Source organism: Syngnathus typhle, linkage group LG4 (assembly GCF_033458585.1).
Source record: "Syngnathus typhle isolate RoL2023-S1 ecotype Sweden linkage group LG4, RoL_Styp_1.0, whole genome shotgun sequence".
In the NCBI taxonomy this organism is placed as follows: Eukaryota; Metazoa; Chordata; class Actinopteri; order Syngnathiformes; family Syngnathidae; genus Syngnathus; species Syngnathus typhle.
In genome coordinates this window covers 14633694-14661453 of record NC_083741.1, presented here as the reverse complement: position 1 = coordinate 14661453, position 27760 = coordinate 14633694, and the positions used below count along the sequence as shown (strand labels likewise).

The following is a 27760-nucleotide window of genomic DNA, read 5'->3' as shown; positions in this document are numbered from 1 at the left end:
GACGAATGTGAGGAAGATACAGTAAGATAATGTTCAAATGGCTTTCCAGAATATCAGATGGAAACAGTCAATATGTTTTATTTCGTTCACAGGTGCATTAACGGACAGTTTTGAAACGGTATGGATGTAGTCTAAATTATAATGCCATCATTTTATAAAACACGTTATGACAACAAATCTTGTTTTGCCACATGGCAAATAATTCAAAAGTGGGGGTAGGAGAGCACAAATTGCCTTAAAATAAAAAACATAAAAATAAATGACAACTGAAGAAAAAAAAAATACGTTACAGACCTATGACAATCTACAAGTTGCGCACAAAGCGGAAATGTCAGAAAAAAAACTAGAACGAATACTTTTATACAAAATAAAAAGTCTTTACCCCATCAATGTGTTTGTGCCACCTAAAAGATATTCTAAAAAGTAAAATGCAGCAGAGGGTCCTCCTTTTTTATTGGTTCGATGTGATCAACATTAGAACTGCCGTGTTCCTTTGAAAGTCTTAAAGTTGCCTGTGCTGCCACCGCTGGGAATGGAGCTGCTGGTGATTTGGACGATACGACTCATTCCAGATGAGTGACTGGTGAGGGGAGAAAAATTGTTAAGTATATCCACCGTTCAATGACAGTATTCTACCGGTTGTCCCAAAGATTAGCCCAAATAATAAGAATTAATTTTGCATGTTCGGAATTTTCACAGCTGCCAACTTAAAGGAATTCAATATTTCTGTCGGGAACATTCCGAAGAGTTGTTTGTATCTTTTAGTATGGCTTCCAAGTGTTCTTCCAACAGCGGCTTGTAATAGCTTCATCCTTGTCCTGTGGAAGTTTGCAGCGGTGTCACTGACAGTTGTCTTTGGCTGTTTCCACAGCTCTCTCAATGTTGATACCCGTTGGTTGATGTCTTTTGCTCAGTAGAGCAGTGGTTTCTCTTTCTTTCTTTGTTTTTAGGACATTCCAAAATGTTGAATTGGCGCTGCTCAGTGTTTCTTCAATACCTCCAATCCATTTTCCCTCTTCGCTCATGGACTCTGTTCGCTCTTTGTTTGCTTAACAGCAAATGCAGCTTTCACAGATAATAGCCACGCTCTATTTCATGGATTTGACGCATTTTCTGGAACATAACCATCACGATAATCGAGGGAATACTGTATTGTAAAATTCCATAAGAATATCACACTGTGCAGGATTACTACTTTCGAGTTTGCCTTTAGTTCGCCATGATATATTAAATGATTCCATTTTGGTCCAATAGCCTGACAGGAGATCCTATTTACACTATTAGAATTCCATTTTATAATCAGATTTATCAGTTATCTGAATCTCATTGTCACACATCAGAATCGTCACCGGCCTAAAAGCCATATAAAATCTGGCCCTAATTATTATTGTATATATTGTTTTATGTTATGTATTCTCTACAGCATTTAGTTCCAGTTGAGGCAGTTTTCGAAGTGCTCAATAAATGAAACTGAATTGTGCATTTTCACCATGTTAGACGCTAATAAGGTACACTGACCACAGTTCATGCCAGGGGAATGAATATATATATATATATATATACATATACATATATATATATACATATACACACACACACAAATATATGGAATATGTTGGTTGGTGTGTGTGTGTGTGTGTATATATATATATATATATACACACACACACACACACACACACACACACACACACACACACACACACACACATACACAATCTATCCCCCTCTTCTGAAACACTTTTTAAACACAGTATTGAGATATATGAACATGGAAATTCCAAAAATTCCACAGATTTGTCTGTTTGCTATTGTAATGTGTTTAAACTGTACCAATACGGAAAGGACAAGCCTGTTTATAAGACAAACTGTTTTACCCAGACGATGGCGACATCATACTGCTGCGACTGTTGCTCATCCTGCGATTGTCAGAGAAGCTGCTTCCTCCTCTGCCTCCTTGAGAAGCTGAGCCACCTTGCCATTCCTTCCTCATGCCTTGCTCCCTGTTTTGACGCTGCACCACCACTCGGCGGCCCGAGTTGAAAGCCTGCGTGGAAAACCAATTGAGCTCGTTTTTCCTAACTACTACTTATGTAATGCACACATTTACCTCAATAGTGGCATGTGGTTGTACTACTAGTATGCTTAAGTTATCTTACTATGGTGCAGAACTAGTAATGATGAAAATGTTGACAACCGTTCAAGTAACGCACCCAAGTCTGTCCAATAATGCATTGGCTGAACCATCTGACGAGCGAGGAATCTGCGTAGACTCGTACTATATCGAGGATGTAGAATAAATGTCATAAGATTGTAAGCACACCTGGTTATTCATCACGATGGCTCTTCCGCCATCTCGATCATTAAAAGATCCTCTTCCTCGGCTGGCTGAAGAACTTCCTCTCAGTGTGGGACCGGGCTCGTCTCTACCAGGTCGCTCCGTACGAATTCGCATGGGGCCGCTGCGTAAACCACAAGAATACCATAGTGAATAAGCTGAGCTCAATAAAAAACAAAAAAGAAACAGGGAAGGGGGGGGGGGGGGAAGCTTTACCGTAGCTCGCCCTTGTTTGCATTCATGTCGGCGTCATCCTTCCACCCGTGGCCTCCCTCCCTGGGGGAGCGGGTGTGGGTCATGCCAGACATCCTGGACCCCATCGGCCGATTGTGCATTTGGATGGGCCGCCTTTCGTCTCGATCCCTGCGGTCTGTGTCGCGGAGGTCCGTGCGCGAAGGAGGAGGCTCATCCCGGCGCACTGCTTCAAAATTCTTGGGGTACCGCTCGAAGCTGGTGCCTTCTCGCTGAAGATTTAGTCGACTCTTCTTTGCTTCAGGCTCACCGTCAAATCGGTTGCGCCTGGAAAAATATGAGCGAGTCAGTTGTTTTCAGTGGGTGACCATTTTGCCAGTTGCTGTCGAGTGTCGATTAAAAACGACATCAGAGTGCCTAAGGGTTCAGCTTGCGAGCATCACATGAGCAAACCCAGAGAAAAGGTACACTTTGATTGGTCGGTATTTGAGCCCTTAGTGATGGGAAGAATTTTATGCCCTCCTGAAACAACTTATTGGCAACCATGGGAGTGTCTGTACTTGGACACCTAAAACACTGTAGTTCGGTGACAACTTTTCTCGCACTTTGTAGAGCTCAAATGCCATGGATCTAAGCAAACCTGTCAAACGTGTTTGTCTGCTCAACAGCAGCCTGTGGAAAGCGGCCCCTTTGGCGGGTGTTGAAGTTGGTGAATCGGTTCTGCGGCCTGTTGAAGTTGGGGCCTTGGTTAAGACGAGCATCGGGCGCATCAGCCGAAACCTTCTTGTTGCCATTCCAGTATGGATTGTCTCGGCGACTGAAATGTGAAACAAAAATTGGGATTTACTCTTGTTGCCCCAACAAATATTTTTAAGCATTTTCTCATTCTAAACCATGCTTTTTCTCTGATTACTGCACTGTAGCCTTCAACAAACACGATGTCGCTTACAAAAAGAAACAAGTAAATGGGGAAAATCTATGTGGCATACTGGAGATGCTGCTGCGGACATAGGCTATATATTTAAAATACGATACTAAGTGTGATGGAACTGATTTCAGCATTGCTGCAGCATCAAGTCATCAAAACAATGCATTAATTGCAGAGGGTACTGACCCATGTTCTACATCACGGCCTCTTTTAAGGTTTCTCTTTTCTTGCTCATAACGGAGGTGCTCCTGCTGTCGTCTGAGCTCTTGTTGGCGTGCTATGTGTTCTGCCTCTTTCCGCCGCTCCTGAAACAAATTGCACATGTCAGAAACAAATAATTTCAAAAATAATTCTTTATAATTCTTTTTACCCAAACTTCTTTCAGTCTGTGTACGTACTTGTTCTATTCGGATTCTCTCCCTCTCAAGCTTCTCCCTCTCGAAGCGCTCCCTCTCCAGCTTTTGCCTTTCCATCTCCAGTCTCTGGCGTTCACGGAAGAGGTTCTCCCGCTCTTCACACTCACGATCACGGCGCGCCTGTTCCATCATTTCGCGGTGCCTTAAAAAAAAATCAGTATGAACAACATTTCCTACTGAAACCATACAACATAATATGCAATGTCAAGTTTTGCTCGCAAACTAAAAACTGCAAACTACAACCAACATTTACGCCAATTTTCATCCACCTACCGGCGCATCTCTGTAGCCCGACGAGTACGCTCCATCCGTTCACGCATACTCTGCTCCTTTATCTTCGCAAAAGGAACAAAGCCGCCCTCCTTGTTGACAAACCGTTGTTTGTTTTTAAACATCTCCAGCTGCAGGGGAAAACGTAAAATTACATTGATGAAATACCCTACTGACAAATCAAAAGAAAAAACATTTGGACAAAACATTTAAAAACCTCTTCAGGGGGTATCAGCCATTTAGGACGTCTTTGCATGGGCATAGGAGCAAAAGGCTGGAACAAACAAAACAGAAGTACAGAAGTACGATAAAGTGCGGGTGCAAAAAAAAAGCAGGTCGTTTTGCCTGCAGTGTGAACCTTGCCTCGGTCAATGTCTTACCTTATCAAAATATCTTGTTTTCCTAAAAGGTTTTGTTTTTATAAAATTGGACTTTCCTTTGGTCTGATCTCCCTCCACCGTACCGCCTGGACTCTTTGACCCTAAACAGAAAAAACAATCCGTGAAACTGAATTAAACGTATAAAACCATACACGTAAAACATGCGTCCACAGGATCTGTCATCTCTTTTTGAAGAACTTTGGGATGAATTTGAAGTACTGGTATCACATTTACCACTTTTGGTGTCCTTGGATAAATCTTTGTCCTTTTCTCCAGATTTGTCATCTTTTTTGTGAGGTTGTTGTGACCTAAATGGAAGGGGGTCAACATTTAAGTCATAATATCGCTAAGACAGTCCTTATACCATTTTATTCGCACCCACTTGCTAGACAACTTTGTCCCTGCGGAATTGCGCTTTTCACTTGATTTGCTGGTACTCTCTTTGTCATCTGATTCAGTCTTTGACGCTTCTTTTTTGAAAGGGTAATTTTTGGCCTGGAAAGAAAAAAAAAGAGCAGATTATGTGTACGAGTATGAGTTAGAATACAAGTACTTTCAGTACTTCCTCACCCAGTGTAAATGACACATAAGATGTTTTGCATCAAGTTTAGTTAAAAACATCAACTTATAAAGAATATAGCATATGTTTAACTGGTTCAGAGCAATCATTTATTAAATATGGCATAGATGTATACAAGTTTAAATACAACACAATATTAATATAACAAATAGAAATCGTTAAAAACAAAAAATGCATAATAAACTCTATACCCTAGTATTGATATTTTCAGTTTACAATACATTGCGGCATTTTGTTTGAATAGTCGTTACTTAAGGGGTTTACATTGTAGACTTGATGCTATTTGTTAGTCCATCCATGGAGTTTTACATTACGAGTTCACATTAAGCTAGCATCAGCGTACTCTTTCAAGACAAAACTTTCTGCTCAAATTGACCATGTGATATGACAAGCGCAAAGAATATCAACTGTTGCGATATCTGGGCATTGTTACGAGAACGAGGTACAAACGCATGCATTTCTAGAAAACACAAGCCAATGCAAGAAATCAAAAGCATTGATGTTTACTTCACTTACACATTCAACGTATATTTGCTGGCCATCAAGCTCAGTGCAGTCCAGTTGGGAGATGCAACGTGTCACCTCTGCATTGGAAGACATTGTCACCAGGCCATAACACTTTGAACCGGGACTGCGGGCATTGGTTAGGACCTTGGCACTTAAAACCTGTCAACAGATAACATTTGGATTTCAACCCTAAGTGGTGGAGAATAAAAAGACAATGCAAAATTACCTTGCCATATTTGCCAAAGAGATTCTTCAAATCTGCTGCTTTGGTGTTGAAGGACAAACCGCTCACCCAAATGTTATGAGAGGAGTTGATGTTGCTGCCGCTGCCGACAACTGCTTCCCGCAACAAATTAGAAAAGGACAGAGTGTGTAAAAAAAAAAAAAAAAAAACATCAACAAATGAAGCTTTCCAACACGCCTTACCCTTATCATCCTTTGCAGCTTTTCCATCTTTGTCTCGTGAAGAGCTACAAAGCAAATGTTGCCACAACAAACAGCAAATGAGCTTCAATAAATGAAACATTCATGCGAAGTGACAAGGGTACATCTTTTGAGGTGGGGGGAAGGGTTGAGACAAACAAAGACCTTCTGAACTTTTGCAAAAGAAAAACAATCCTGTGAACAAGGCGTAGATGTCACAATGTCTCAGGCTTCAGAGCTTTTCCAGTGGTGATGGGTCAGGTCGTAAGCCAATTAATTCCCTTGACCAATGAACTCTTCAGGTGGTTTGTGGACCTTCTCAGTGAATATAAAAATGTGCCATCAAGAGAACTAATGCTCTCACTGATGCACATCAGCCAAAAACAGGGAAGGCTTTAACAGCGCTGGAAGAGGCAAAGTAACAGAGTGGGCTTTCTCAACTCCTGGGTACTGTCGCAATTTACCACGAAGGGAAAAATGTTTAAAAAAAAAAAAAAAGAAGAGGGATTGGGATCATCTGTGAACGCGTCCCTCATGGCAAAAAATGAAAAATATCTTGAAGCTACCCACAATGTTGAGTTGCTATAGAGGTGACCTTGATAGTAGTATCAAAGAACTGACATAGAAAGACAAACCTCTTTGCTTGACCAGATACCCCAGTAGATGAGGGTGCTTTCTTCCCAGAATCCTTTTCTTTATCTCCAGCTTCGGCTTTCTTTGTGACCTCTCTGTCGTCCTTTGAGGGCTCGTCCCAGGCTCCGTCATCTTCCTTACCATCTTTTTCTTCCATCTTCATGTCATCATCTGTGATCACCTCGGCAGAGGCCTCGGCCTCGTCGTTGCCCTTGTCGGCCTCTGAATCTGGAAGTTTCACATGTTTACCTGTGTCCAGAAGATCATCGCCATCAACATCCAAGGTGATGGCATCTTCATTTTGTATCGACACAGAAAGATGATCATCCTCTGCTTCTTTCGAGGAATCCATGGCTTCGGCACCCATCTCTTCTTCGGACTCCAATTCAGGTTCGGCCTCCCCGTCCGCCTCAGGATCGGCTTCCTCGTCGCCCTGCGGCTCGGCCTCTTCCTGATCGTCGACTCGGGGTTCGTCATTCACCCCATCATCGACGTGCGGCTCCGGATCTGCTTCTGCCTCTTGCTCGGCATCCAGCTCTGGCTCGGCATCCACCTCTGGCTCGGCATCCACCTCTGGCTCGGCATCCGTGTCAGGATTCGTCACCTCGGGCTCTGAATCAGCCTTGGCGACCGTGGCTTCTGTCTCCGGTTCAACGTCAGCTTCAGCAGTAGTCTCAGCCTCGGGGTCAGGCTGAGAGAGGTTGTCCTCGCTGAGTGCAGGCTTACAATTTTCGCGTGTACCATCATCTGTATCTGTTACATCTGAGGGATTCAATAAGGATAAACATGGCAAAAACACGTTTAACATGGATATGTCACATGTTTCACCTAAAAGTAGAATAGAAAAGCACATTTTGTGTTAATGGTCATCGAGGGCGTAGACACCACAGGAAGACACAAAACACACAATCTTCATTGAAAGGGAGCGAGGATTCAGTAATCATCACTGGGGAACTCCAGTCAAGACAATTCATTGTGAATGTCTCGTTCCAGATGCCACCCAAAAGGGGGAACCTTTCCTGGTGGGATTCAAATCAGAAAGCAAGCGGAGGGAAGTCTCAACCATCCATTCTTTACTTTCGTCGATCACAGTGGTAAGTTGAGAAAAAAAAGTTCTCAAGTCCATCCTTTTGATGACTGTCTTTCTTTCTTGACTGTCTGGTGTGTCCAGTGAGCACAAACACAGCCATGTGCGCAACGTGCATCTCTGTAACCAAAACGTGTCTTTGTCGAAGTCCAAGCCACGTTGAACTGTCGTGCTGCAGCTTACGACTGTCTTCATCGGAAAGACATCCGTGCAGTTTGGATGGACAACTGCCTTGAAGAATCGATCAAATCCTGTGACATTCCCAATGCCGATGCATTGTTGTCTTTTCAACTGATGTAGCGTGAGCCGTCACTTGCAGCCATCTCACTCGATGACCGCTTTAATAGCAGCAACTTTGTTCACTTGGGCTGTCCGTGACGTCGTGCCCATGATGATTTGATAGTATCAAGAGATGAATATCCTCAAAACAAATGATCCTCTACGTCCTCGTTTGGATCACAATCGAGGTGTCAATTAGAATGACGTCCGTTGCATCTTGTGACTGACAACGTGGCAGTTGCATTCCAGATCCATTGCAAGTGGTGTAAAACCAACAGTATACTACCTAGAGACCATGTGCGCGCAACAACGCCTTTCCAGTGCAAAATGTGGGACATTTCGATATTAAGCATGTCCATTAGTGAGAAGTGACCTAGAAAATGAAGCCACTTGCAGATCAAACAAACCCGGTGTGCAAAAGATGCTTCTTGCCACCATGTGGACATGATTTGTAGAGTATTAAAACTTTACACATCGTTGTGTCAACGTACATACCTTTCTCTGACTCATACTCCTCTGTTTCCTAAAAGAGAAAAGCATCACTGAGTGGATTTGGTCAAGTATGCAGTAAGATTACAATTCTTCATTAGACTTCATTTCAACCACTTTAGTTCTGCTTTCCAGAGACCGCAGCAGCAGTAAATGTGTATGTCGCTTACCTCTGAAGGCGTACCATCTTCCATGGTTGTGTCCAAGTTCAAGTCCATTTTCTTTCCTAAAATGTTGAGTGCAGACATTCTAAACAGTCAGAATGGTTTAAAAAGCCTCAACGCGAGTAGTACAAACACGAGATTACCTTTGCCTCTTTTACGAGTCGATGTGCCTACAGGAGGTTGTATTTCAAAACTACTGTCTGCATCTTCACTCTCGATAGCCTTGAAGCAGATAAGCATATTGGTTAACCCTGTCAAGTTCATGCTTATAGACAAAAAGTGGCTACACAATCCATGTCAGTAAAAACCTGAGCCCACCTTCAGAAACTCAAACACCCTGAACGGTTTTGCCAATGACACTTTATAAATGCCTCTTTAGCTTCATCAATGTAGAAACGCAGTGGTTAGGGCTCCACGAAAATGAAAAATTAAATATAAGAAGGGGGTTAACCATAAGTAGCCAGAAGAACCTCATTACAGTAAACTACACATCACAAAACTACTGTAATCACGGTAAAAATAGAGAGTTAGGGCAATCTCCGAATTCGTCGCATCCGTGACTGGCTAAACAGAAGCGTTAACGGCAAAGAGCACTTGAAAGAGTTGCACTAAAAATGATTCTCCCCAATATTGTTTAAACTGAAAATCGCCAAACATGCGTTAACGGAACTGGTTATTTGACTAAAAATTACTAAATGAATGTGACACGCATGTGTGGCTTGTAGGGGGGGGCAACTGCGAATATTCCTATCTTTCACGTAAAGGCTAAAGATACTACAGAACAAAGACAACGCTTTCCTGCGTGAGCTTTGTTCGTCCCTCAACATGAACGTAAAGCAATTGTAGTATTCTGCTTGTTTTCCAACCGCAATAAGTTATCATTACTCGCCATTGCTCTGCATGTATTTTAAATAGAAACAAACGCGGATAATCCGTTGCCTCACAACACAATGACGAGGGTTTCTGCTGTTGTTCATTCTATGAAACACGGTCTCACTTTGGATGTTTAATCGCATCCGTTTGGTTCGCCTGCTTTTAGGCGGTTTAGTATCGCCTAGCTCGCAAGCTAACTATCAACTATTGACTCCATTGCATTGACCACAACATTCGCTGTCTTTACCTGCTTCAGTCTGGCGAGAAGGACACTTTTAACACCCGTAGTGTCCAAATTCCGTCGTTTGAGCTCAGATTTAAGGTCAACAACCCTTAATTCTGTTATTTTCTTTACCGCCGTGGAAATGGCTACCGACGCCATTTTAACGACTGAATTTTATAATCACGTGTGCAGATCGAACTCGAGCAGCTTTTTCCTTACTGTTTTTAACCCTCTTTTGCAACAGGGCCTCACACTGGCGTGGAGTGGAGAAGCAACATGACCATGTATTTTTACTAAATCCGTCCATTCATTATGAGAGAAGAATGAGTTGTGTATATATTGAAAAATAAAACATGTCGCATTTTAGATCACACTAGGGCCTACGACACTACTGTATTCACTGCTGTATTTTGAAGTTGGGCATTATAGTGGTACTTGGAAAGCAAAGAATTTGTAAACGGTATTGGATGTAATAAGTTTGAGAATCTATGCTTGGAGAAAATGTTTGGATAGATAAAATAGCAGATTTATTTATAAGGTCGCACGTAGGCTTCGGTCTGACCACCAGTAGGCGCGCTGGTATTGCAAACAGATTGAGTCGATTGAGCCAAAATCCTAATCTGTAACCTTTAGGACATGGCCGCATTTCGTCAGTGTTATAACTCAATCGATGACCTAAATAAAGACATTCGTGTATTCATTCATCATCCGAACATCTGAAAAGACAATTTAAAACAAAACCCAACTTATCACAAGATGTGCCAGGTCCACGATGCTCACTGTCGTAAAAGTGTCGCAAATATATACCCGCGATATGGCGCCCCCGTGCGGCAACGAATACAAACCCAGTATTGTAGCCAGCGAGAGCGTACAGACGACCTGCTGGGTAAACAACAGTGTCGACTCGAGAGGCAGGAATGGGAACTTCGTCGAGGGCTAAGAGTGAGATATTTCTATATTATTTCATAGACACACTGTAGAGATGTTGCTCTGTCTTTGTTGGTTTAAAACGAGACGATCGCGGGTCTAAATAGTGATGGAAAATTGCCTATTTGCTTACTGGAGTTGAGCTAGCCTTCACGTTAGCTTAGCACGCAGCCCTTCAGGGCCCATTGCTTTCGATGCTGCTTTTCAGCTCTCATCGGGACTGTTGTCAGTTTCACAATCCCAGCCATTAACAATTGGGACTTGTATGTAGGCCTGCCGAGTTACGGTTTGTGTTAACGTTGATATTAATGCCCCGATTCGACGTATGTCATCATTTTTTTTCTTGCTGGGTTTTAACCTTCTACGTCGAACCGCAAGACGCGTTTGAAAATTCTACATTTAGAAAAACATGTACAATCTCTGTTGTTTTCTGTGTGGACCAGTATGTGACTACTAGCTCTCTCGTGTAGTTTCGCCTTTTTAAAACTGCTGTCGCAAATGATCATTCCGATGAGCTACTTGGTACTGTTTCCTGCGTTTCTACACGAAAACAAGTTCATCGTGGTTTCGACAGCTATTGTGGAAGCTATTTGGACAGCTGATAGTAGCTGTTCACCAATGGCCCTAGAAGCCATGACTCGCATTTGCATTGGTTAAGAAAATTCATGTGTTTATTCCGTCTTCTTCTTCTTTTTTTTTTTTTAACTAGGCCGAAAGAAGATCCAGTTACTGCTTTCACAAACGCGCAGCTCCACTTATTTTACAGTTGCAAGTACGTTTGAGAGCATTTGCTTTGAGCATCAGTAGCATTGTTGGCCCTAATATCATCATCTGATCTCAGGGAGGATACATCTTTATTCTTAGTGTGAACAGAGTGTGTCGTGTGACCTCTGATGATGAGCTGGAGAAAGAAAATTGCACACAGCGATAGTGTGGCTCATGAGCTATATATATATATATTTTTTTGATTACTTGAAATCCAGTTCAACTGACCAATGCTGTAATACAATATTGTAAATGTATAGTGGATCATTGATGACGAACAATCAGTTTGGGATGCAGGTCTCTTTAGATTTTTTTTTCTCTTTTGCTATGAATGTTCTGTGCATTTCAAAATTAAACCAAAAATATATGCGCGATGCAGTTGCACAAATAATATGAAACTATTTTCAAATACAAAAGAAATATGTGAAATGCTGAAGAAAACTAAACATGTGTATTTATTTAACTTTGTTTTCATTTAAATTGGATCTGAAAATGTTTTCCTTCACTAGCATCTACACAATCAAATTGTCATTAAGATTAGAGGAGATCTTTCTTTGTACAGCATTACAAATTAGTATCTTTCAACAAACTAGGTAACATTTTATTGCCGTGTGTTGGCATTGAGCGCTCATGGCAAATATGGCTTTTCCTGAGTGACCAGATTTACCAGCTAATGAAAGCACCACTCGCGACATTTCCTGCATCATTGTCAATCACGGGTTTGCAAAACTGTGTTTCGGTTGTTAATAAACCTGAGTTCACTGACTAACGCCTCTTTGATCCATAGTAGACACAACAGTATGTTGCCGCACCTAACAGACATCGTGTTACAATGTGCCTGTGTGTGCTAACTCCGACCGTCTCTGTCAGAAATGAAATTAGGCATCAGCCACAATGTTTTATTTTTGATGGTCGAGCATCACTGACTAATCCACAGTAGACGCTACAATATGTTAGCATGCAACAGGACATTGTGTTACATCAAACACACACTGTAGCCTGTTTGACACCCCCCAAAGAAGTGCATACATGAACCACTCGTCCACTATTCAATGATTTTCACGTGAATACTCAACTAATCCTGGCAGCCCTATTGCCCACCTTTCAAGTATGACATTAAACAACAAAACAAGGCAATTTCAACACGGTAAAAACATGCTGTCAAAAATGTCTGGCACGGGGGTCACCAACATTTGCGAAAAGGAAACAGAGGTGACCAGTTTGCAACGACTGACAAGTGGGTAACATTATTCCCATGTTGTAATGTTACCAGGCTCCTCCGTAACAGCTTTACTTAGGGACATGTGGGGGAAAAACGGAATTAAAACAGGCCAAGATCGAGATGCAGAGGACTGAGTTAAAACAAAATCGAGAGTGTAAAAAAGAGTTTCGTCTCGACAGTAAAACATTTTTTATCTAATTTCCACGGGTTGGGCATCCCATCCCATTGTACTGAGCCCAAGTAAAGAAAACTAACCCGACGATTCCTTTTTTGCACTCCATATAACAATTCTGTCTTTTTGTGAGAACTGTTATGCCATGTTTATCATTTTATCATTCGGGCGGGGCGCATCTGTAGCTCCATAAAGCATCTAACGTTCTATGTCATCTAATATTATCCTGCTCGAGCGGATCTCGACATGCCCTCTGAATTTATCGCTGTTAATAAAACAGACCATTTCTAAATGGCCTTTATTTAGCATAGCTTTCATCTCAGTTATTGGCTCTCAGGATGAAGTCACTAATAGTAGGCTTTCAGCACAATGACTTTAACTGTCGTGTTTTTCTTTCTTGCTTTTGTAGGTGTTGTGAGTTGAAATGGTTTGAAGCATTGGAACCGCGCACGCACTCTTAGCTCGGTGCGGACAAAGCTGCCACTATGAAGAGTGAAGTGCCGTCTGAGGCCTCCAGCAGACAGGAGCATCTGAAGGAGCCGCTGGTGAACCCGGAGCCTATCGAAGCAGCCAAGAACTTCTCTAGCAACATGGAGGTGATTGGAATGGCAGACAGCGAGTTTGCTACCCTGTGTTCCGAATCGAGGCGTCGGACCTTGAGGGATACGGCGGCTCACAAGGACTCGGAGCGAGGCCTCCCTGGACGCAGAAAAAGAAAAGTCCAACAGGCTGGACCGTCTGACTGTTCATTTAAAGTCGGACATTTTAGCGAGACCTCCGTGGCCCCTCAGCGTCCCAAGGAAGAACTCTTACGACACTCTAGCGAGGATGAACACAATCATGAGTCATCTTTTAGTGACTGTGCCTCGTCCCCTTCCTCCAGCTTGCGATTCGGTGACTCGGAGACACTGAGCTCCGAGGAGGATGTGGAAGCTGGACCGACGGGGGGCCAACAAAAAGCCCCCGCCCTCACGACACCAGCCACCGGAGTTGGTCTTCGCCCCGTTGTGGGTCGAACGAGGCGGACCCGCTCGCATAAGTGGGTGCGCTCCGAGGGGGAGCCGGTGTTGCTGAATCGGCCCTGTTTGAGCAGTCGGCGGACTCTGCATCGGAAACGATTTGTGAAATCAGTTCCTGGGGGAGGGCAGCGTACGCAGAAGCAAAAGGAGCGACTACTACTGCAGAGGAAGAAACGGGAAGTGATTGCACGACGTAAATATGCTTTACTCAATAGCACAAGTAGTTCAAGCGAGGAGCTGAGCAGTGGCTCGTCGTCCCCCTCCTCAACCGAAGTGGAAGATGAGCTCTACGTGGATGTCAGCAGCACCAGCAGCCAGCCCAGCAGTGCTGCAGTAGCCGCAGGTAACCAGTAACTTTGATGCTCTACTTCTGTATTATTGCTCATCTGGGTATCAATAGTCCACCGGATGTCACATGACTGATCCCATTTGTTTACATCACCATGCTGGCGGAATAGTAGCGATATTGGCAGGTGAAGGATCTACAATGATTTGAGCAGTGATTGGGTTGCAGTCCTCCAGTATCAAAGGGTGGAACAAAAGTTTTGTGTGTTCCTGTACTTCAGTAATTAATGTGACACGGCTTCTTTGAAGTTACCAGCATGCCTTTTATCATCCCCCTTTCTGTGACTGGCCATGGAGGTATAAGCGTTACAGCTCAACATTCTGGTTGTTTTGGTTTGTTTTAATATATGTCTTTGTAATTAAATTTGTCTAGCGGCACGTCTTTTTACCACAATTGAGAGGAGAACTTTATGCTTACCTGTTATTGTCAGGTATGTTGCGTTTGTGTGTGCAAGGTTAGCCCATTTTGTGTTGATGTCCATGCGAAGGGTCACGTATTGCTACAATTGACGGGAGGACTTTGTTTTGCGCTGTTATCGTCATACAATATTAAGCCCCGCTTCCATCGACAAATCTAACCATCTTTACTCTCCTTGCTTTTTTTTTCCTCTCAGTACTTCCTTCTTTGTAATTCTAAAAAAAAGTAGCCCAGTTCTAAAACATGTTGTAAATATTTTGGAGGCCAATAATTGGGTCGAGACATGCAATTTGCTTGCAGTCACAAACAAATGCTTTTGAGTTACAATCTGTAAAGTTAATGATAGTCATGTCAACTTAACATGCTTGCAGTGGATCTCAAGTGGCACATTTTCAAAAACAAAAGTCTGTGGTATTACGCACGTTTGCTTTCGTTTCCACAACCTCCAAAGGACTTATTCTTTTCATGTCTTCTCGGTGAAATAAACAGCCACAAACCAAGCACCATCTATAGCAATCCATCACATTCTCCCTAGTTTTGGTTGGTGCGTGCGTGCAGTGCGCGCTTGCAACGTGACATCACTAAGGAGGTGCGTAGGAGAGTCGTGGCTGTTTTGAATGTAGAGAAGAAAAGAGTGGAGCAAGGTCAATACCGTCAGTGGAAACGAGACAACTTAACCAAGGCGTGATCCGAATGTGTGTAGAAAATGGAGCCTGCTGTATTTTTACATGGCTTCTCTGCGAAGAATTCCAATTCCAATTGAACAGGTGGTACACAGTGTTTTTATTGCATATTGTAATATGCATTGTATCAAACTGACACTTTCATTAATGCTACTGTTTTATGCGCTTGGTTTTAAAGCACTATAACGGTGCTTGCAGGCATCACAATCTGTGGTGTTGCCAAAATAAAATGCAGTCCTGCACGAACAAATGCTTTTCAGTTGAAGTGATGCAATGTAATGTAATATGCCGATGAATAGTGGAAGCGGGTTGTACAACTAAAGCCGATTTGAATCACAATTATGAGTGCTGTTGTGGTTCATTTTGGAATTCACTGCACAATTAGGGATGAATTTGTCATTGTCTTGGACGAGCTCACGCATGACCTAGTCACATAATAAAGAATAGCGTTTTTTTGGGAGTGGCACTATGATTTTAAATGATCTAATTATTAGACTTATTATATCTAAGCCTGTCCATTCTTCAATCGTAAATCGGATTTCAAAACGTGATCAAGTCGGCGCAGTGTTTTAATTTCTTGAGCAAAACTGGGCTGAAGTTCCAGTCCTGAAAATCAGTTTTGTTTTGGGAATCACCTCACCGGTTATTTGGAGAGGGTGCTAAGCAGCGGTGCTCAGGGGACAGTCAGACTAGAAATTCCAATGGGAATCATGAACTTCAGTTGCAAGTCTCTCGCAACCGTATAAAAAAAAAAAGCACCACTGCAGAGCAAAACAGTTATCGCAGTTCTAGAGTTAGTGACACCGAAAAACAGTCTGGACAGTGAAGTCAATATAGATCCATTTGGAAAATGATTCATTGAGTCACTTTTAACAATGTGTCTGAGACAAAATGAACCAATGTTCAAAAACCGCCGTTTCACTCACATGCATGTCACGTTCTCGTCCACGTGCACAGGCGTTCTGGATGAGGACGTGGTGGTGATCGACGCTACTCCAGCTCCGGCACCTGCCGTCCCTGCCAGCGAGGAGATCAACGTCACCTCCACAGACAGCGAGGTGGAAATCGTCACAATTGGAGATAGTTTCAGGTAGGCAACGTTTTGTTTTGAACTCTTCGAAAATGCCTTTGTTTGTTTGAAAAATGTTGACTAAATAGGTAGCCAGGCTGCAGCTTGCATTTGCAGCCAATTGGTCATTCAAGCTTGTCTTCTCAACCATCAGGAAACACTCTAGTTTTTGCCACTCGGATGACGTCATGATGAACAGTCACATTTGTATTGCATTTGTTATCTCCAAAAACATTTTGATTTGGTAAAATGCATGAGTCATTGGACTTTCCCATGCTTATTGGTGATTAAGCAACTACATCTTCTCCCAGTTGTCTGTACTGGGCCTACATTTTTCCCAGGGAGCAGCTCTATCCTGTGAATACATGTTGTTCAGTCTGCTGGCTGTTTTGTTGCTGCTGCTCCCGAGCGCAGCAATGCTTTCAGAGAACATTCCAGTGTTTCTGCGGTACACAGTGGGATGCTTTCGAGCGACGTCCCGCCCAGATCGCAGCGAACGGCGTACTCGATACGAATCAATAATAAACACACTTGATCGGCCCCTGGTCTCATGCTAAAGTTGAGCTCAGGACATGCGTTGTCCCAACATTGCTTGTCTGCTTGAGCGTGACTTTAAAACCACAATGTTGGCTTTAGCAACATTTGAATCGATGGTTTCATTTAGGAACTAATTTAAGGCACAGGAGTAAATTTGTATATAAATAATGTGACGTACATATAGTTTGTGCAACCTACATTTTCCACAGATGGGTGGATAACAGTTGTTTTATTCTAACTAACCTGCCAAAGCTCATATGTGAAAGATGAAAAGTCATGTGGCATTTAACAAAATGGCTGCCACTATCTCAATGCAATGTGCTGACATTATGCCTCATCATAATTCCTTCTTGGGTGTTCTGTTGTTTAATGGTTTTCCAGGCTGTTTTGCTTTGCTGAGCTACCTCCTATAGCACTAGTATGTTCATGTTTACGGTGAAATGTTGTCCTCCAGGTTTCACCCCTCCCATCCTCAGGGGTTTATGGTGGCAAGCAGATATTTACAAAATAATCCAGAGTCTACTTAATTAGGGACCCTTCCCTTGTGGATGTTTGGAGCTGAGGAGCCTGGCCAATTACTGTGTTTTCTTCTACGTACCACTTGGCAATCGCACAATTTTGACATTTTGTATTTGTGTGCGTTTGTCCTAAAATTGAAAGTCAGAAAATAAAAAACAAAACAATTTTTACATGCTTTAGTAGGATATGAAAGGAGGTTGCAATTTGGCGTCAACAATTTCCCTGCACACACCTCTGTAGGTTTGGAAAGCTCGTGGGGTGAGAGGTGTAATGATATTCCCCAACCACAAAGCTCCATGGCATCCCACACAAATAATAAAATAAAAGAAAAAGGTTTGAATTAACTTCCCTACCAAAAAATATTACAATTCAACAGTGCAAAGAATGCACACATATAAACGGATTATTCACATGTTGCTTTAGTCTATAAGATGTCAGAAAATGGGCAAAAATCAAATCATTGTTTTCCAATGTAAAAGCAGTATTTGGGGAAATTTTAGGAATATTTAAGATGCCGGGACAGGTTGGTCGATACTTAAGTAACGTTTTGGGTAACATATACAGTATGTCAGGATAGATTTAATGCAGCCCCAAAGCAAACATTGCCAGCGAAATGCTAGTGTGCCTTTGCTGAGGGCAATGTATAAGCACCATCATCCTACCTTTGTTTCTAGGTCGCGCTCTTTGGGTGGTCTTGGTAGGATATGGGCTAACAGTTGCTCTCAGAGCCGTCTCCAGGAGCCACGAGGACGCCACAGACTGTCCACCGTCATCCAGCCGCTGCGTCAGAACTCTGGAGAGGTGGTTGACCTAACTGTTGATGAAGATGGTAAGGAAAACATAAGGCCGAGTTAGCATTCAGAGCTGCCATCAGAGCTCAACTATCACTAAGCAGAAGAGTCGAATGAATATTTTGAGAAAGCTTGGTTTTTATTCCCATGACACCCCTCACACCATTATCACAGTGTGAAAGGGTGACTGAGGCAACACTATGAAAGCACTTGCAAGGCGCGACTTTTATGAACTCCCTCCGTTTGGCACAAAACCCTGAAGACAATTAGAAAATAACATTTTCCAGCATGTTGAGTTTGCACTTTTAGCTCTCTGCTCTACCGGAATGTGGGATTTTTTATTCATATCTGAAACATGGGTGAATGTTCAAGTTGAGACTTTTTATGGAGCCCGAGATTAATTTGTGAATAAGTAAAGTCAATGGAGTGGGCACACCAGAATGCTAATGAGAATCGGTCTTCTCCTTGGCTGTTAAGCATCGGCTCACCAGCACGCACTCATTCTGAACAATAATGCACATGCATGCACACACAGGCTTACTTTCATAACTATGAACACATGGAAGTGTGTATTCATTTTTTTTAATCAGACTTTTTAAATAGATTGTCAAAATGTGGCACGTGCACCAACTTGATCTATACTCTTTGTTCTTAAATGGAAATGGATGTTAAGCTGAGGCAGAGTATCAGGACTGTATGTGGCAGTGTTACAATTCAAGCGAGGGATATTAGAAGACAAACAGACGGCGGTATATATTCTTTATCTCCTGCAAGAAACGACAAACGACTGTTACGGCAGCTTTCACTGTCAATATCTGCATATTTTGGCATACAGTCATTTTCTCCATATGTTATATCTGCTCTGGAATCTCTCTTTGATTTTAGACCTCTCAGTTGTGCCAACAACCTCTGGCAGCATTCTCCCTCAAACAGTCAGGTCGTCCTCGTCGTCATCTTCCCAGCATGCCTCTACCTCAGAGCTCAATGATGCCGCCGGTCCCTCCACTAGCTGCCCAGGCTCAGTCCCCAACAATATGCGCACACCGAGGCAGAGTGGCTCGACCCGAATAGCCGCCGAGGGTAAGACGGCATGTTGCGACCTGATGCTTTTCTTTTTCATGGAAGCTGTATTTATCTAGGAAAGGTGGTCGAGAACTGTAGCCTTTGTTTTCGTCTTAAGCAGATGACAGCAGATCAGGCTTGTCAGGTTCAGCGGGAGACACCACAGGCACGGCCATGCCCAGGCTGCCGTCGTGCTGTCAGCAGCACTCGCCATGCGGAAGGCCCTCCCCCAGTCATCTGTCCCTCAGCCACTCCCATTCGAGCTGCATGCAGGCCTCGTCCTCTCAGGCCAACGGCTCCCAGCACGGTCACGGCAACGCGCACCATTTTGTCCTTCATGTCCACCACCCCACACCGCAGCCCCCGGGTACCCTGCCATTCCAAGAGCCGAGCTGTGCTGTGGAAAGGCCCAGTGCGCTGCCTGCAACCTGTGCCGGAGTGAGCGGCGGGAGCAGCAATAGCGGAAGCGGCAACAACACGGCCCATTACCACGAGCAGGTAATACTCTACTGCATTGCATGCTAACACAATAGTGACAAAGTCTATGTGATTATGGAAAGCTAGTTCTGGCATATATCAGGTTTAGCATTCTAGTGGAATGGCTGTTTTTTTTCTTTTTTACTAGTAACATTTTTTTTTTTAATCTTGGTTGACCGTTATAAAGCATAAATGAGCAATGAATTGAAATGTGTCCCTCTCCTCACAGCAAACGCTGCCAGTGGACCTGAGCAACAGTAGCGTTCGAAGCACCGGTGCTAGTTTCCATGGCAGCACGTCAGCCTTTGACCCCTGCTGCCCAGGCTCCACCTCCCGGCCTCCTCCCTACGTTTCCCAGGCCACGCCTGGCCCCAGCCAGCCAGCTGCGGCCGACTCTTTCAGCTCCGGCATGGCGGCCCAGCCTCAAACACAGCTACAGCAGCCATGCAGACATTACATACACCCCTCATGTTAGTATGAACGTGATCAACTGTCAGATGGTTAAGTCGGGGAAAATATGGGCTGCAAACACAATGGACATTTGTTGTTGACTTATTTCATATTTTCTTCACAGATGGCTCGCTGGCACGCTCATTGCATCATCAGCCTTCCACTGCCTGTCCTCATTCCCACGGGAACCCTCAACTTACACCTCAGCCTCCTCCACAAGGCGACTATGTCCTTCCCCACAATGTCCACTCCTTTCATCCACCGCTGCAATCCCACCCGTCAGGCCACACTGTACCCAGTGGCCCTCCTCTAGCCGCCCACCACCTCTCCGGTTCCAGTGCCCCGCTGACGCAGCACCTGCCCCCGGACCACCAGACCCTGCCACACCATATGCCACCACTAGGATCAGTTCAACGGCTCCATCAACACGAAATGTTGCAGAGGATGGAGGTTCAAAGGCGCAGAATGATGCAGCACCCCACGTTAGTAGTACCTCTGTGTCGTTAACGCTCGGATATCGAGTCACCCCAAATAGTGAAAGTCTTGACACCCCTCCTAAAAGGTCTTGTATTTTAGTAAAGACAAACACCGAAAACAGACAGGACCATAAAGCACCAACACCAGCCAATCTCACTCTTCTGGGCCCGTAGACTGCCTGCTGCATTTTTTAATCTAGACCACTGAGCATTTACATTCTTAAGAGTCCAGTATTATTCACTTTATGAATTTATTCCCTTTTTAGAATTGGATAAAATTAAATTCATTTCTCATTGTTTTATTATTGTTTTATTTTTTCAGGGGATTAGTTAATTGCTTAAATAATACTAGAATTGAAGTTGTAAATATATAGAATTTTGTAAACACATTTGCTTCATTTCTTTTATAACAAGTTCGCTCATAAATTCTTTTATCATAAAAAAAATATTACTGCGATTGGCTGGCAACCAGTCAACTGGGATTAGGCTCCAGCTCACCAGCAACCTTAATGAGTACGAGCGAGTGCTATAGTAAATTGATCGAGGGAACATTTTGTTATTAAATGAGCATTTCAGCTTTGTAACTACAAATGACCTGGCCCGGACGGCGTTCCATTCCACATGCATTTTAAAACGCAAATGTTGCCTTTGAGCATAATTGTCTCGCCCAGTGTATATATAATGTTAGTGTATATTATTGTGACCCACGGCTATTTGTGACGTTCCGAAGCTCAGCTAAGCTTAGATGTAATTGTAGTGATTACTTATTAATGCATATTAGGGTTCATCTTATGAATTGTAATTAGATTAGCAATCCTGTATGGCTTATTCATTGCAGGCGAGCACACGAGCGTCCTCCTCCCCACCCTCACAGAATGCACCCCAACTACGGCCACGGGCACCACATCCACGTGCCGCAGACCATGTCTTCCCACCCACGCCAGCCGGAGCAGAGAACCGCATGGTTTGTGTCGGATTCTCTTTCCACGCTTTTCTGTTCACGCCTACCGCCAAGACCATTACTGAAAGGTGACAAATGTGTTTGTCTACAGGGAGCTCGGCATCGAGGCCGGAGTGACTGTGGCGTCGTACCCTTCGGGGCACCTGCACTCCCACTTGCACCATTACCACCCCACTTCCAGATTGCACCACTTCCCTATCCCCTTCATGGTAACACATCAGAATACATTTGCATAAATACCACTCTGTTTTAATTGAATTGTGTCTAAGATCATTGATGCCCCCCCCCCCCCCCCAACACACACACACACACACACACACACACACATTGCTTATTTTAAGGATGGCGCGGCGAAGAGCATGAATTATGCAAAGGCAATTAATAAAAGCTCATCAGGCATTTCAGGTGCATACTCAAGAAGCCTCGAGGAGAAGTCTTTGCACAAATACGGTCGACTGCTTCCTGATATTATTTTTTTTCCTTTTGGACACAGTGGGATGAAAAGCGATTCAGACAGAACATATTGATTTCACCTTACTTTTGTATAATATTCATTTATCACAGTAGCATACATGCAGAGAAAGGGGAGGGGGATACACAGTTTACAGTGCTACTGGCATGTGACATTTCGAGTTTTAAAGTGCACAAAAAGGTTACCAGGATTCCTACGAATCCTTAAAAAGTGTTGATTTTATGATTGCAAATATCCTCCTATCTAAAAATAATTGAACATTTTTTGGGGGAAAAAAAGAAAATCATAAACCAAACGTCTCTCATCATGCCAACATTACGCAATTCCGAAAAAGGAGGGGGAAAAAAAGGTCATTTTGTAATAGCTCAAACTAACGTGTGTGTGTTTCTCTTCCTGACAGCACACTGGTATATCTGAAGTCACTTACCCACACATTCGCTACATCTCATCTCGAATGACTGGCTTTGGAAGAACCTACGAGGTGAGTGCGCACTGATTGCATCGTCTACTCCTAAAGACTGATTAGTTGAGTTACATACATCATCTGCAAAATTGGAATAATTTAGGTACCGTTACCTCTGTGCAGTTTGGGAGACAGTTCTCCCAAAAAGAATCCAAGATGCATACTTAATTGAGCCAAGTAGGGATGGGCAGCCCGTGAAGCAGCTATGGCTCGAAGTTTACTGTTGGCGTTACCCAAAAAACGAATTCCGTTAGAACACCAACATGTTCAGCCAAACCATACAATAACGGAAGCTAATGCTAACATAATATGCAATACTTTAGATGAGCTAACAGATATCAGCATTGATATTAGGGTTATTAAAAACCCAAGGATGGGACGGAAAGATGAATTGTCTCGTCAAGCCAGAAAAGCTGGATCCCAGTAACCTGTATACGAAATTTTCCGCATCTCCACCCTAAGCTGAATTCTTCAAAAATTGCACGAAAACACTGAACGTGGACAAAGGCCAATAGGCATGTTTTTTTAAATATGCCTCTCTCCGTGCCTGAGGCTCAGCTAAAACCTCAAATTAACAAACCAGACCCGTGAATCACATGTTGTGCATGTCAACATGTGAAAACAGTCTTGCGACGACACCCAGTCCAACAACTGTAAACATTTGCTCACTTCTTAAATATTAATCCTACTTTTCACTTAAAAGACTACAAAAACTCTCTTATGCATGTTGTTGTTTGAACATGCACGCAAGAGCTGCAGCTCAGCTTCGCAGTTGGCGGTGTTAAAGACACACATTCGGTGTACGAGCGAGGCAACGTGCGATGAGGAGCGTTGAGTGTCTGTTTGTTGTTGAAGGACCTGCTGCATTTAGAGGAAAGACTGGGGACGGTGAACCGGGGAGCCTCTCAGGGAACCATAGAGAGGTGCACTTACCCACACAAATACAAAAAGGTGAGACATTTTGGGCTGTCCAGAGCAGCATATTGAACACGCACGCCTATTGTATGCATTCTCCTGATCCGTTTGTGTGTCGTGCTGCTTGGCTCTTACCGTGTGTTCTGGGACAGAGTGGTCTTTTGTACTCACTTAGCCAAGTGCTGTAGTGTCTTTTAGCTGTGAATGCAGATCTTGTTGGGGAAGGCTTTCCCTAGGTGTAACTAAACGGGCCGTCTAACACCCTGCCACCCAATACAGAAGGTGTTGGAGAGAGACATTGACCAACAGTTAACCCCCGAAGCTTGGGCCTCTATTGGGAAAAATATGCACGCAAGCCCTGAATCGGTGAGAAATAATGACCCAATCAATTTGGAAACAAGTGTTAGCTGTAGTCTTGGGGGAGGGGCCATGTTGTTTTTTCCTCTTTTCAGGACAAAAGGACCATTCTCTCTCTGTCCCCAAATGGAATGCAGTGTTTTAAGAATAGATAACTCTTTCAGTAAAATGTTTGCATATAGTTAAATATCTATAGCAGTCACTTTAGGTGAGCAAATTTCATGTTTGTTTTTTTTAAACAATGGGATTGTTTGCACGTGGCTTCTGATGTCGCCAAATGTTTGTCACTTGTAGAGAAAGCTGCACGGCAAGCAGGATGAAGACGAGGGGGCGGACGAAGACACAGAGGAGAAATGCACCATCTGTCTGTCCATACTGGAGGAGGGGGAGGACGTCAGGTGTGTCCCCAACCTCATTTCACTTTTCTCACTTTCACAACCTCCAAGGTATCTGCAGAAAACCCAGGAGTGTCTCAAAATGAGGTCCCACTGGGCTGCCATCTTGGCACTTACACAGCATTTTTCGAAAGGCCTACCCTCTGGTGACAAAATGTGTCTTGGCCCAATAGCATAATTGCATTAATAATTAATGAATTAAGCATTTATTTGGAGTGGGGGAAGAACAAATTCACCAAATAAAGACCCCATCATTTCAACCTCAGCCAAACATGACCCCCCCCTTAGACTACAAAGAGGGTATTCATATGTATTCAGCATAATTTACAAATCTGAACTTCTAAGAGTGGCCAAATAATTTTCTTCCCAACCAGGCGTTTGCCGTGCATGCACCTGTTCCACCAGCTGTGCGTGGACCAGTGGCTGCTCACCAACAAGAAGTGCCCCATCTGCAGAGTGGACATTGAGGCGCAGTTGTCTGCTGAGAGTTGATGCTGTTTGATTTTTTTTACCCCCCGCCCCGCCCCGCCCCTCCCATCCGTGCCACGTGTCTCTTTCTAACGAACACTTTAGTTTCCATATTCATCTTCATTTCCTCCTGAGTACTGCAGTCAACCAAAGAAGGCAATGAATAGACCTGCGCAGCTCCGCTACTAGGAACATCTTGACAGTGCCGGCTATCACTTCTCCATTAAGAGTTTATGTATTTATAAAGCTTTTATGTAGCTTTTGGATTGTTTTGTCATATTCCCCGCCGCCCCCACCTCCCTCCTACCCCGCATGTTTCCTTGCAAAATGCATTTGTTTGCACATTTACCCACGGGCTTAAAGGCAAGGACAAGTTGCTCTTGTAAAGCTGCGAGGCCTCGCTTTACTAGACTAGAATGTCAGCCTCCACAACAACATGGCAGAGTTCATTTTTACCAATCATTGTATTGAATAGTTTGTTTAGAGGATGTGGATTTTTAGTGAAAGATGTTTTTGTTTTAAATAAAGCATTCCTAGACGTTCCTAACTAGGGGAAACTATGTTTAACAAATCAGCTGCTGTATTAGTGCACATTCACATACTTGGACACAGTATTTTCTCAACTTACGCCCCACAACTGTCAACACGCGAGTCGCATCTGTTTCACACAGAAAGAATGTTACACAACCCTCGTCCAGAAACGGCTCGTAGGTACGCATGCGGGTGGTCACATCACGGATAGATTGCTCGACGGATAGCTAGATGGCTACATAGTGTCCCCCCTCCCCACACCCCAACCCCTCTGTGTCCGTAGTTGAACATCAGCTGTGCGAAAAGATGACACGCTAAAGTGTTCACTGGCATAAAACTTGCACAAGAGAGAGAAACGGCAGGATTAGTTGTGATTACGACGCCATGTTGAGGCCATGTATTTCCACTTTGACTATGAAGCCCTGTTAAAAAAAAAAAAGAAAAATATTTTGAAAGGAGTGATGAAATGCAGTACTTAATGAATCAAAAGCAGGTATACATGCTCTCATCACACACCCTTCAAAGGCACCAGAAGCATATTCTGTGGGATTTATATTAGTTTAAAAAATATTAATAAACTTGGATAACTCTTACTCTGAGTGGTGTCATTTTTGTTCTTTGAGGAAAATATGTATTTCTGTTTAAAATTGAAAGGGTTGAATTTTTTTAAATGGAAAAAATAATCACCATCCTTTACTGATGACCTCCTGCTTCGACCGAAAATCGTTTGGACATGTAATCCTCCATTGTAAAACGAAACGTAAAAACAGAAGGAAAAAAAAAAAAGAATGTAAAACGAAACAAATGGACGACTGCGCCTCAGGTGTTCACTGTAAATTTGAACCGGATATCTCTTGTTCTACAGGTAGGCACATGAAAAATCCCGGGATCACTAACACCCCCTCCCATAAGGCTGGAGAACTTTTTTTTCGTTGCCTCCGTTGGGTCTCTTTTGAAAGCTGAAGGTCCTCTTCAGGTACACGCATTGGAAATAAATATAAACCCTGTTCAACAATACATGCTTTATTTAAAATAAAAATTTTAAAAAGTTTCATTTCCTGTCTTGTATTGCACAAGGATGCTTTTGAACCATCCAAGATCCAAAGTGATAAGTCCCAGCAGTTGAGAAAGCAATTTGGACGACATGTGGTTATTTAGTCAAACATAACCCAAGTGAGGAAATGCGAAAGAAAAATGCAACTTGCAGTGCACAAAAAAGAAAAAAAAATACCTCTGTGAACACAAAACAAGAAAAAGGAATCACCGTCATGTGTGAGAGGAGCCTTAAAGCGACCCTGTGAGTATTCAGACTAATATACAACAATTCTTCATTTACTGACAAAACGACGCTCTTTGTTTGGAATGTCATCGGAGCATTTACTCTATATTTGATATCCATCTTAAGGTTTACGTTCTAGTATCCTCAGTTGTCCTCCAGTAAGACGTTTTATACTGCTGGTGCCTTTTTTGGCCTACCAGGGCGACCTTAAATTGGATATCAGATTGCAATTAGTAGGACATTTCCCAACACTAGTAGGGAAACTTTGGCATACTAGCAAGACAACTAACTATTAGAGAAACTCTGCACCAGATTACTGTGTAAAAACGTGACTGGCCAGTTTTACTAGTGTACCCTAATCAGTCCACTAGTGCTCTGAGTTGTCTTACTAGAAAGGACAAAGCGTGTTACTAGTGCAGGTTCTAGGAGTAAATGCTCAAACGGAATTTCATTTGAACACAAAGACGAACATATAATTGTGTAAAAGTGTAAACAAAATCCCGTGGGCCTTCATGACTTGACTCAACAAAGTGTGTGTCCAAGGTAGTAGTACCTGTACTGATAAAGTGCTAACACACCACAGACAGCGTGCTCAGGTTACAGTACACACAGAGATGCTGACTATCTTTGGTATCTAAAAACGGTATAAAATCACGACTTAACATCCATTCCCTGCAAGCTTTACAATTACAGAATAAATATGACGCCATCTTTTAGTTAGGAATCATCGCACGGTAAGGATTTAAAAAATAAAAATCATAAATCACAGCCTGTTCCCAGATTATGTGTACTGTAACTTTGAAAGGGTTCCTCAGCAAAAAAAAGGTGATCAGGACAGAAAGCATGTATAAATACAATAAATAGTGTTTTTTTTTTTTGTCCAGCACTTCCGAAAAGGACAAAGTAGTCCCTCTTGTGTTGGGGAAGTTGACTGACAGAGAGTTTACATTCATGGATTATGCAAGGCAGTAGTGGAGGATTCACCTAGAAATCCCACAGTGCTTCTTGACGCTCCACCGGGAGGAACGTCATAGGAACTCCTTCATCCTGTCCGTCCGTCCTTCTAGATCTTGGCCACATAGTTGTTGGGGAAAAGGCCTTGCTTCCCTCGCAGACGTCCTGACCACCATCCAGAAGCGTCTGAAATAATCCACATTTGAAATGGTCTCTTTTGGACGCCGTTCATTTGCAATCCGATAGAATGA

The 27760-nt window shown here is 43.1% G+C and overlaps 3 protein-coding genes across 11 annotated transcripts in view; 1 reads left to right on the top strand and 2 right to left on the bottom strand.

Moving 5' to 3' along the window:
- Window positions 1-53: 53 nt before the first annotated feature.
- On the bottom strand, window positions 54-10573 carry sltm (SAFB-like, transcription modulator). Of its 3 annotated transcripts, XM_061276281.1 has the most exons (20): window positions 9807-9969; window positions 8830-8908; window positions 8693-8748; window positions 8529-8556; window positions 6670-7429; window positions 6038-6081; window positions 5838-5947; window positions 5621-5770; window positions 4907-5019; window positions 4759-4832; window positions 4525-4625; window positions 4362-4418; window positions 4148-4275; window positions 3857-4016; window positions 3645-3763; window positions 3171-3347; window positions 2555-2857; window positions 2324-2462; window positions 1878-2047; window positions 54-580 (listed from the first exon to the last, which is right to left on the bottom strand). In XM_061276281.1, exons 1-20 carry the CDS (start codon window positions 9939-9941, stop codon window positions 475-477), a joined length of 3009 nt encoding a protein of 1002 aa, XP_061132265.1. In that variant the 5' UTR covers window positions 9942-9969; the 3' UTR covers window positions 54-474. The 3 variants fall into 3 exon arrangements, with proteins under 3 accessions (XP_061132265.1, XP_061132266.1, XP_061132264.1); XM_061276282.1 differs by lacking the exon at window positions 9807-9969 and adding an exon at window positions 10529-10573 and having other exon boundaries at window positions 5838-6081; XM_061276280.1 differs by having other exon boundaries at window positions 5838-6081; window positions 9807-9970.
- A 55-nt stretch (window positions 10574-10628) lies between these two features.
- rnf111 (ring finger protein 111) lies at window positions 10629-25869 on the top strand. 6 transcript variants are annotated; one of them, XM_061276277.1, is made up of 15 exons: window positions 10629-10724; window positions 13278-14230; window positions 16291-16423; window positions 18133-18287; window positions 19135-19329; window positions 19433-19809; window positions 20018-20258; window positions 20363-20720; window positions 21553-21678; window positions 21767-21884; window positions 22548-22628; window positions 23466-23561; window positions 23805-23891; window positions 24177-24280; window positions 24652-25869. In XM_061276277.1, the coding sequence occupies exons 2-15, from the start codon at window positions 13354-13356 to the stop codon at window positions 24767-24769; spliced, it is 3066 nt and encodes a 1021-aa protein (XP_061132261.1). In that variant the 5' UTR covers window positions 10629-10724; window positions 13278-13353; the 3' UTR covers window positions 24770-25869. The 6 variants fall into 6 exon arrangements, with proteins under 6 accessions (XP_061132261.1, XP_061132260.1, XP_061132263.1 ...); XM_061276276.1 differs by having other exon boundaries at window positions 19430-19809; XM_061276279.1 differs by lacking the exon at window positions 23805-23891 and having other exon boundaries at window positions 19430-19809.
- A 414-nt stretch (window positions 25870-26283) lies between these two features.
- The window catches only part of myo1ea (myosin IEa), a 32232-nt gene continuing 30755 nt past the window's right edge, over window positions 26284-27760 (bottom strand). For both annotated transcript variants that reach the window (XM_061276271.1, XM_061276272.1), the window contains one exon: window positions 26284-27695. In XM_061276271.1, coding sequence (XP_061132255.1) covers window positions 27619-27695 — 77 coding nt within the window. In that variant the 3' untranslated portion in view covers window positions 26284-27618. The remainder of the gene's footprint in view (window positions 27696-27760) is intronic.

Bases quoted from the DNA above. Each gene is read 5' to 3' on its own strand.
- rnf111 (XM_061276274.1), top strand. From the start codon at position 13,354: ATGAAGAGTGAAGTGCCGTCTGAGGCCTCCAGCAGACAGGAGCATCTG. The intron at 16,424-18,132 runs GTAGGCAACGTT...CTTTGTTTCTAG, and splicing joins ACAATTGGAGATAGTTTCAG to GTCGCGCTCTTTGGGTGGTC. The intron at 21,679-21,766 runs GTTTGTGTCGGA...GTTTGTCTACAG, and splicing joins CCGGAGCAGAGAACCGCATG to GGAGCTCGGCATCGAGGCCG.
- sltm (XM_061276280.1), bottom strand. From the start codon at position 9,941: ATGGCGTCGGTAGCCATTTCCACGGCGGTAAAGAAAATAACAGAATTA. The intron at 5,020-5,620 runs GTAAGTGAAGTA...TTTTCTTTCCAG, and splicing joins AGCAAATATACGTTGAATGT to GCCAAAAATTACCCTTTCAA. The intron at 2,048-2,323 runs GTGTGCTTACAA...TTTTCCACGCAG, and splicing joins CCATCGTGATGAATAACCAG to GCTTTCAACTCGGGCCGCCG.